This window comes from Limulus polyphemus, unplaced genomic scaffold, assembly GCF_000517525.1.
Source record: "Limulus polyphemus unplaced genomic scaffold, Limulus_polyphemus-2.1.2 Scaffold2409, whole genome shotgun sequence".
In the NCBI taxonomy this organism is placed as follows: domain Eukaryota; kingdom Metazoa; phylum Arthropoda; class Merostomata; order Xiphosura; family Limulidae; genus Limulus; species Limulus polyphemus.
The window spans coordinates 153102-161945 of NW_013668019.1; the positions used below are offsets into that span (position 1 = coordinate 153102).

At 34.7% G+C, this 8844-nt stretch overlaps 1 protein-coding gene across 1 annotated transcript; it reads left to right on the forward strand.

Moving 5' to 3' along the window:
* The first annotated feature begins 391 nt into the window (after window positions 1-391).
* LOC106466882 (orcokinin peptides type A-like) lies at window positions 392-8586 on the forward strand. The gene is made up of 2 exons (XM_013927190.2): window positions 392-569; window positions 6982-8586. The coding sequence occupies exons 1-2, from the start codon at window positions 495-497 to the stop codon at window positions 7381-7383; spliced, it is 477 nt and encodes a 158-aa protein (XP_013782644.1). The 5' UTR covers window positions 392-494; the 3' UTR covers window positions 7384-8586.
* Window positions 8587-8844: the final 258 nt, after the last annotated feature.

Sequence of the window (8844 nt, forward strand, 5' to 3'; positions counted from 1 at the left end):
ATACTATTACTTTAAGATCAAACCTTACATAGATGTAAAATGATAGGTTACAAATTATAATTAATATTTCTATTCATGTTAAATTTTACTTCAATAAACAAATCAATGAATATTTTATTAAGTTTGAAAGGTTTCATTATTACATTTAATTAGACGTGGATTATATATCGCTCCAAACCACACTTCAATGAGAAAGTTAAAAAACAAAACAACAAAAAAAACTTATGGAAACAAAAACGACATTAAGCAAGCTCTGGTTTCACTTACCACATCCTTTCCTGTGGTTTGTAATGCGGCTGTTCGCATGTGTTGAATTTATTACAACTTGCGCAATACGCTACACCAATTGGTACCCACCTGCGTAGAAGTCTTGTATTTTAGAAACTTCCGGCGCAGTAGATGACTTATAAAAGGTGGTCGCAGAACGAATCAACAAGACAAAATCTTGATTTTATTGGTTACGTTATAGTTAGAAAAAAGAGTGAGGAACAAACATGACGAAACACATTTTAATAACATATTCTATGTTCTGTCTCGTAGCGACGCTATCTGGTGGTTTTCCTTTTCAGGTAAGGAATGATTTGATTAATCAAAAATATATAGTATAAAATAAATGTGCTGATTGAAAATTGTATTTTAAAGTAGTTTTAAACTTGACCTTTTCCATGTTTTCGAAAAATGTTCAGTTTCATTTTAATTAACATCGATTCTGATTTGAATAAATTTTGTTTTCTAGAATAAAAATAAGTTACACAAATGTAGTTAACATAGAGTTAACTTAGAGAACACATTAAACCTAATGGACATAAATGAACTTTTAACGAAACGGCTAAGGAGAGAAACATAATTTTGATGAAAACTTCGGTTAAACTGTTTTCACAAGCTAAACTTTGTCAACTTCTAATTATTTTAAAAAACATTAGATGTAATAAAACTAGATACTTTTATCCTTATTCTGTGTCAATTAATGATTTGATTTCCTCTAGATCAGCTTCAAAAGTTAAAGCAATACTCGTTTTGTTTTATTTGGGAACAGAAGAAGGATATGAGTTAATCATAGTGTCCTCCCCTATTTTAAGGGTTGGCGACTATGGTTCTCCAATGCTCCTTATTCCTCACTATGTTTACTAATTCAATCTTCTCATCTTCAATATATTTTCTAATGTCATCAACGCAAGTGAGTCTCTGCCTGTGTGTTCGTTTTCTTATAGCAAAGCCACATCGGGCTATCTGCTGTGTCCACCGAGGGGAATCGAACCCCTGATTCTAGCCATGTAAATCCGAAAACTTACCGCTGTCCCACCAGGGGACGAGTCTCTGCCGACCGACCTTCCTTCGGATCTACTTGTATGTCCAAAGTAGCGCATCGTCTGTTTCCTACACATGGCTAGCAGTTCTCTTAATTATTTTTACATTTCAATACTTCCCCGTTAGTGTTTCTTTCTATGTGGCTGATCTTCATCATTCGTCTGTAACATCAAAATTTAAATGCATCCAACTGTCATTTTTTTACGGCCCACAGGGTCAATGCTTCCACTGACCAGGTAACATTTTAGTAGTCTCTTCTCCAATTCTACTTTGATATTTCTCCTGAGCAATTATTTGAGTTTGAAGAACGTTGGTTTTGCCATTCCTATCCTTTTCTTTATCTTTTTATTTTCAAACTTGCCGTCTCTACTGATATCCATTGTTAAATATGTAAACCCCAATACTTGTTTCAACACTTTAACTTTACTTTGATACATATTTTGGGAGCTTCACCAGATCGTGAAATTACCTGTCTCAGTTTTGTGGACATTTATTCCGAGTCTATAGACTTTACCTTCATTAACAATCCTGTCAGGTAACTCATGTATCTCTTCCTCATATTCGTCCATGAGAACTTTATTATCAGGATAACTGCTATTACAAATTCTATGTACTGACCCCTCCTTTATCAATAATGACCTCTCTTGTCAACCACTCTGCATACATATTATATAATGTCGGTGTCAGCACACATGTTAACCGCAATCTAACTGCTTAGTTCTCCACCAAACTGCTGCTTCCTGTTTCAAGTATATATTATTTAGAATGCCTATATCTGCTTGATATAGCCAAATCTTCTGCAAGGTTTCCATTAACTTCTCTTGGTTAATACTGTTAAAAGTTTTTTCAAAGTCTCTGAAGCACACATAAATATTTCTTTAACCTACCATTCCAAGACTCAATATCCGCTCTCTCGTACTCCAGCTTCTAAAACCACTTTGCTGTTTTTATAGCTCATTTTAAACGTTATGTTTAATTCTGTTTCAGATAAATTTTATTAATACTTTTGAAAGGAGACTCTAGTTGATAGTCTTGCATTGGCCACACTCCATAGCCTTAGGTTTCTTGGGGAAAACTGGATATACCAAACTGTTTAATAGAAAGAAACCACCGTACCAGTATGAAAAAATAAAACAAGAGCCCATGGATATAAAGACTGTGAATCACCCTAGCAAATTTTAGTTTTTCTTTACTTTTATCTGTTTATACATTTTACGTTTCTTTCCAGCAAATGCTCTTAAATTATTTAAATATAAACATATTTCATGCATGCGTGACTTGAGTTATATAAATTTGGGGACCAAAATATTAGACATTCCTACCTACAAAATAGAACAATCATACTTTGTTGTTTAAACAAAGTTAGTATTTACCTGTTCGAAAAATAAAAACATCAGACAGACAGACAGTAGATTGTATGAGAATCTTTTGTCGCTATAATGTGAAAGACGAAAGATTTATGAAGTTGAATAAAGTGTTCATTTTGGGGGTCAATTGGTGGGTGTTTCATTTGCGAAGACGGTCAAGCTGACTGACAAATAAACGACCTCAGTGTACTGAATCTATACTGTATTGTTATCAGATTAAAAACTTCGTCTAATAAGGAAGTGTGCGGTTGGAAGAGACAGCTATCAAAAGAGGCAAATATAGTGGTTTATTTAGGATTAAAGACATTCAATTGTGTGTGAAGTGGCGGGTAAATTTAATAACAGGATCATATATGGCGTGGGATAGATCTGGTTCCTGTGAATGGTCATGTCTCTATTCGTGAATGTTGGATCCCCCTACTTGACCAGATGTACCTTCCATGCTCTACTTTTACCCAAATAAAGATAGATACTTCAAGGATGGCCATGATAGACGTCTACAATCTACACTGGCCTTACCCTCCCTTGATCTCTAATCCATCAAAAAGCTATGTGATGGCTTAGAACGACATATCAAGAGTCATAGTCTGTTACCGTCAACTCTACCTGGATTGGAGAGGATAGAGATAAAGGAATGGTCCAACAATGATACAGATACATTCCAGATACACGTGGAGTCAATACCACGTCTTATAAAGACATGTGGTGATCCAACACGTTAGGTTAGGGTTTCAAATTCTTAAGTACTAAAATAAATAGATGAACGAGTTAACTCCAGAGTTGCCGTAAGTAAATACACTCAAGTCTGAAAGAACACCAATTTATTCTGGAAGTATACATTACACTGGCAAACCGTGAGGGGGTTAATACTTTGAGATGCAGGGCAGCAATGTACCTGTATATTATGTAGAAGAGATGAGCAATCCTGGTCTGCGGGATTTCAGCTCATTCCTCTTTACTTACGTCAGAATATTAATACGCCTGAGTCATCATAATAACTAAGCAGTTTGGAATAATGATTCTCTTTTACGAGTTCGACGTACGATTATACAAAAACTGTATTTATATACACTTTTTAACTTTTTCTTGGAGAGAAAGTAACGATATTGTTTAAACAAGTGTATCTTGAAAACTTAAACAAGCAGTTAAAAGAAGGCTAAACGAAAAAATTACATGTTAGGCTGCAGTTGCATATTGTTTCTTGACTGAATGAGATCGTAAAACATCTCTTGAGTGAGAGTGATTACCAAATGTTGCTTGACATAGTACTTAAGCGTTTATTGAATGATTGGGCTTACTAAACATTTCTTGTCTGACATAGTTTTACTAAATGTCGTTTGATTGAGTGAAGATAGTAAGCATCGCTTGATTAAATGATGATACTAGACGTCCCTTGATTGATTGAGTAAACTAAGCATCGCTTGACTGAGTGAGGTTATGAGACTCCCATTGACTGAATGAGAACACAAAGCGTTTCGTGACTGAGACAATATGTAACCTATAGGTCAAGGCTACTTGGTGAAGAAACGCTAGTTCTCTGTTATTTTATGCTTGTCGAAGGTTTGAAATCGGGTCACTGATGAAGTTGAAATATGATGTAGGTGTTAAGAGATGTATTTTCTTGTCTTGTTCTTCTTTATAGTTTTACCTTCTGCATTCTAGATGGAATGACAATAAATATTGGTGTGGAAATTGAATAGAATTCTTCATTTTCAGTTACCATTTAGGATATTTTAATAGAATAATTTAATTTTTCTGATAGTGCTTCCAGTCTACAACAATTAAATTTGTTTGACTGAGATTGGGCTGCATTTGTATATTTTATTTGAGTAAGAGCGAAATCTTAAAATATTTTTTTCAACATCTCCCGTTTTGCAGAGGTTGACTTACCTGTATAACCAACCGTTAGTGACTCCAAAATATCGCATAAATTGCATCAGAGTATCTCAAAGTATTTCCCATAATGCCTCAAATGAACAATATATTTTTTTTTCTCAGATTGCTCTTGTCCCTTTAAGGTATATATAAATAGCACTTAGCATATGTTTAGTTCACGCAGATACATTTTTTTATCGGTACTGTAATCCATTGTAACACTAAATAAGCAAAATATTATAACTTTCCATTCTGATTCATATAGCATTATGAACATAAAAAATGATTCATCGTTTGGACGACTGTAAAACTGTAAAACTTCTGTTTGTAGTTAAGCACAAAGCTGCGCAATGGGCTACCTGTGCTCCGCCCACCACGGGTATCAAAACTCGGTTTCTAGCGTTTTAAGTCCGAAGACATACCAACGTGCCAATAGGGGGCGAACTCCTGTTACTAATCAAAGTAAAATGGCACACCTGCATTCAATGCGTAATTACGTATTATGTTACGAAAATATCATTATTTGGTTGCTATTGCTTGGAAATCACCAATGTGGTTACTTGGAAAACGGAAATAATGTAAAGTGTTTGACACACTTTTTACACTAAATTAGCATTAATACGATGACCTTAAATTGACAGTAACTGTACAGTTTTATTTCCAACCAGCACCACTTAAGATTAAGAATCGGTGACTGAATTAAAAGTGCTTAAGTTAATTACTACTGTCATGACAATGTAGACAAGATCTGTGGACTTACAACGCTAGAAACCGGGTTTTGATACCCGTGGTGGGCAGAGCACGGATAGCCCAGTGTGTAATTTTGTGCTTAACTTGAAATAAACATGACAATGTAAATCCGTGAAATAGTTGTGTGGAACTGAATTTTCACATTAGTTGCCATTGCACGTATGTTAACCTAATTATTATTAACAGTATGACTCTTGAGCAAAATGTATTTGCCATTAATAGCATAAAATAACCGAGCTTCACTAGAGAGTTGAAAAAAACCCCACAAAACCCCTCATGACACAAAGAGGCCCAATCTTTTACCGATCAAGCTCTTCCATTATCTACAATTAGTTCAATAGCTACCCGAAGGGGGGGGGGGGGTATGTGAAAAACCGCCAGGGTACCCATTCGGGGTACTTGTGCAAGGATGCCAAGTTTGGTCCCGCTAGTTTGTATTTCTAGTTAGCTTGAGTTCTGTTCAACATATATTAGATTGGTGTATGGATATGCTCCATTTGGTTTTGTATGACCTCAATATTCCATTTGTCTCTCTGTAACCTTGGTTTTTCTTATGTTTTCATTGACATTCAAGTTTTTTTTCAACCCCTAACATTCTACAGTACTACTCCTAAGTACATTTCATAGGTAGTTCATTCAAATATGTAAGAATATTAAAGATCTGAGTTAAATCTCCCGAGTTCGTTTGTGAAAGTAAGTCTAAATCTTACTCTTCTCATGAAATGTTTTAACTCGTTTGTAAGCGGTGGTATGAACACAGTTTTTTAAAATAGCACTCCCGGGATCCCGAGTGGGAAACAGTACGACAAAATACAATGCCATATTCTAATTTAGCGACTCTACAATCCTGCTCCTTGAACCTCATCATGTGCGGGTGACCTTCTGGGCGAGTTTTACCCCTCCCCTTTTCGATATCTTGAAACAAATAAGGGTTGTGGGCTGTGCCATGAAAAGAACAACACTCCACAGAACACCTCGAGCCTGCCTGTCAAGTTTCGTCCTGCTAGCGCCAAAACTGTTGGGCTTGTTCGCAGAAGAACGTATTCAAGAACACACAACGTAGGTTAACTTAAAAATCGCTACAATCACAAATATTTTGGTTTGTTTCTTATTTCGCCCAAAGCTACACGAGGGCTATCTGCGCTAGCAGACCCTAATTTAGCAGTGAAAGACTAGAGGGAAGGCAAATAGTCATCACCACCAACCGCCAACTCTTAGGCTACTCTTTTTACCAACGAATAGTGGAATTGACCGTTACATTATAACACCCTCACAGGTGAAAGTGCGAGCAGGTTTGGTGGGACGAGGATTCGAAACCGCGACCCTCAGATTGCGAGTCAAGCGCCCTAACCACCCGGCCATCACAAATGTTATTGATCTTTCGAAAATGTTTTCAGAAGAAGATTTCACAACTATGAATTTTCCAAAAATCTGTTACTGAATCTATAATAATGGAACAATACCTAATAAGTGTTTTGCTTTACGTGATATTGCAAAAGGTGTATAAGTCAAAATTGAAGCAAACGATAATACCTTAACATATCTTGAATTTCCCTTTCTAGAAATAGAAATTATAATATTAGCTTAACCTTAAATTTTAAAAGTCATATGCAGTTCTTTAATTGCTTTTCAAATTTCATGGTTTAAATTTCCTGAAAATATTACGGTATTTTTATTACAGGATAAAGGAGACTCCAAAACAAATATTCACGGACATAAACATCATTTATCATTCAATATCTTTCGAAGAAGAGGAGCACTTACCGGAACTTCTTTGAAACGCAGTCTTGACGCAGTTGACACAGCTGGATTTGGCAGACTTCATAAACGAAATTTTGACGAAATTGATCGGGCTGGATTTAACGATTTTCATAAACGAAGCTTGGACGAAATCGATCGGGCTGGATCTAAAGAATTTAGTAAACGTTCTGCCTTCGACAAAAACAACTGGGTTGACAATGAAGAATCGGGTAACGATCATTTTTACGAGGCTGAGAGCCTTAGACTGAGTAAACGAAACTTCGACGAGATTAGTCGAAGTGGATTTGGAAGGCTCATATCATACCATCTTAAAGAAAAATGAGCAAGGTAGTGAGCTAGAAGTCTACTTAAAAACAACTGGATTGACGAATTGGGTAACGATCATTTTTACGAGGCTGAGAGCCTTAGACTGAGAAAACGAAACTTCGACGAGATTAATCGAAGTGGATTTGGAAGGCTCATATCATACCATCGTAAAGAAAAATGAGCAAGGTAGTGAGCTAGAAGTCTACTTAACATTATTTATCTGTTAAACATTGTGGATTCGCTAGGAGATACGTAAAACATCTACACAACTGCATGGCCATTCTTTGCTGTGATTGTCATATTTTGTCATGCATGCATTTACGAATAAACGTATTTGCTGTTTAATCTAGATTTAAATATGCAAAAGTAGTTTAATAACATTAATTTTTGCTTTAATATTGTTGCATGGATGAGATTATTTATTACCTAAATTAATTTTAGTTCATTTTATGATCTAGTGAGATTGTTATAAACGTATAACCAGAATTATTTAAAAGCTTTGTTATCATGTGATGTGTGTATATATTTAGTTTTATTAGTATGTAATGCATCATTACTGGAGACTGCTATTTCATTATTTTTCAAACTTTAACCTACGTTAGTATTGGTGAAGCAATTTTTATTGGAATCTTTGAGAGAACAAAAAAGTTTAGCGTCCACTGTCGTTAAGCCCATAAAAAGTCAGTTTTTTAATCAATTAAGAGATTGCTTTAATTGAGTTTAAAACAAAGTTCAATCTTAGCTGATTTCGATTATTGATTACAACTTAAAGTAGGTTACAGTCTGGACATTACCCGAATAATATTTATCATCATCAGAAATGTAAAACAAAGGACTAGCCACCTTGCAGGAATTATGTCAAAAATAACTGGTATTCGTATTTAAGTGCAGGTTTGTTAAAATATTGACGCTGTTTGTGGATAACTTAAGCTGTAAAATTGGGCAAAATCATAATAATTAACGAAGTTTAATCGAACTTGAATTTGGTATGATTTGATGAGGTTTTTAATTCAAAAATTCCAATTTACCGATTTTCGGGATACTAATAGTTTTTCTTTAATAAATATCAATAAAAAAGAACTGATTTAAGATGTAGGAAATGGTTCTTATTTGACTTACGAGTGTGAAACATTATATGCTGTTGGTATTATGGATTTATTAAAAGCAACAATTTTTTTGTTTGTTTTATTATTTCATTAATCTAAGGTGTTTCGTGTTTTTTATTTAAACAGTTGGAAGGACTGAAATTGTGGAAATAAAAAAATATCGAAAGCAAAAAAATGTAATCGCATCGTTTATTTTTGTCACTGATCTTTTAATATTTTCTTTTCCTCTAAAGTTTACGACAAATAATTCCTAAAAATTAGTATTCAGACAGTCTAGTAGTGTTATCTGTTGAGAAAAAGCTGTCGCACATAAAGAAAGAACTAAAAGTATAATTATATGACGTTTGACAATTACTCTAAAACTAAGCTTG

What these genes read in the sequence shown, in the direction of transcription:
- LOC106466882 (XM_013927190.2), top strand. Translation starts at nt 495, where the DNA reads ATGACGAAACACATTTTAATAACATATTCTATGTTCTGTCTCGTAGCG. An exon ending in CTGGTGGTTTTCCTTTTCAG is followed by an intron (nt 570 to 6,981) that starts GTAAGGAATGAT and finishes TTTTTATTACAG; the next exon opens with GATAAAGGAGACTCCAAAAC.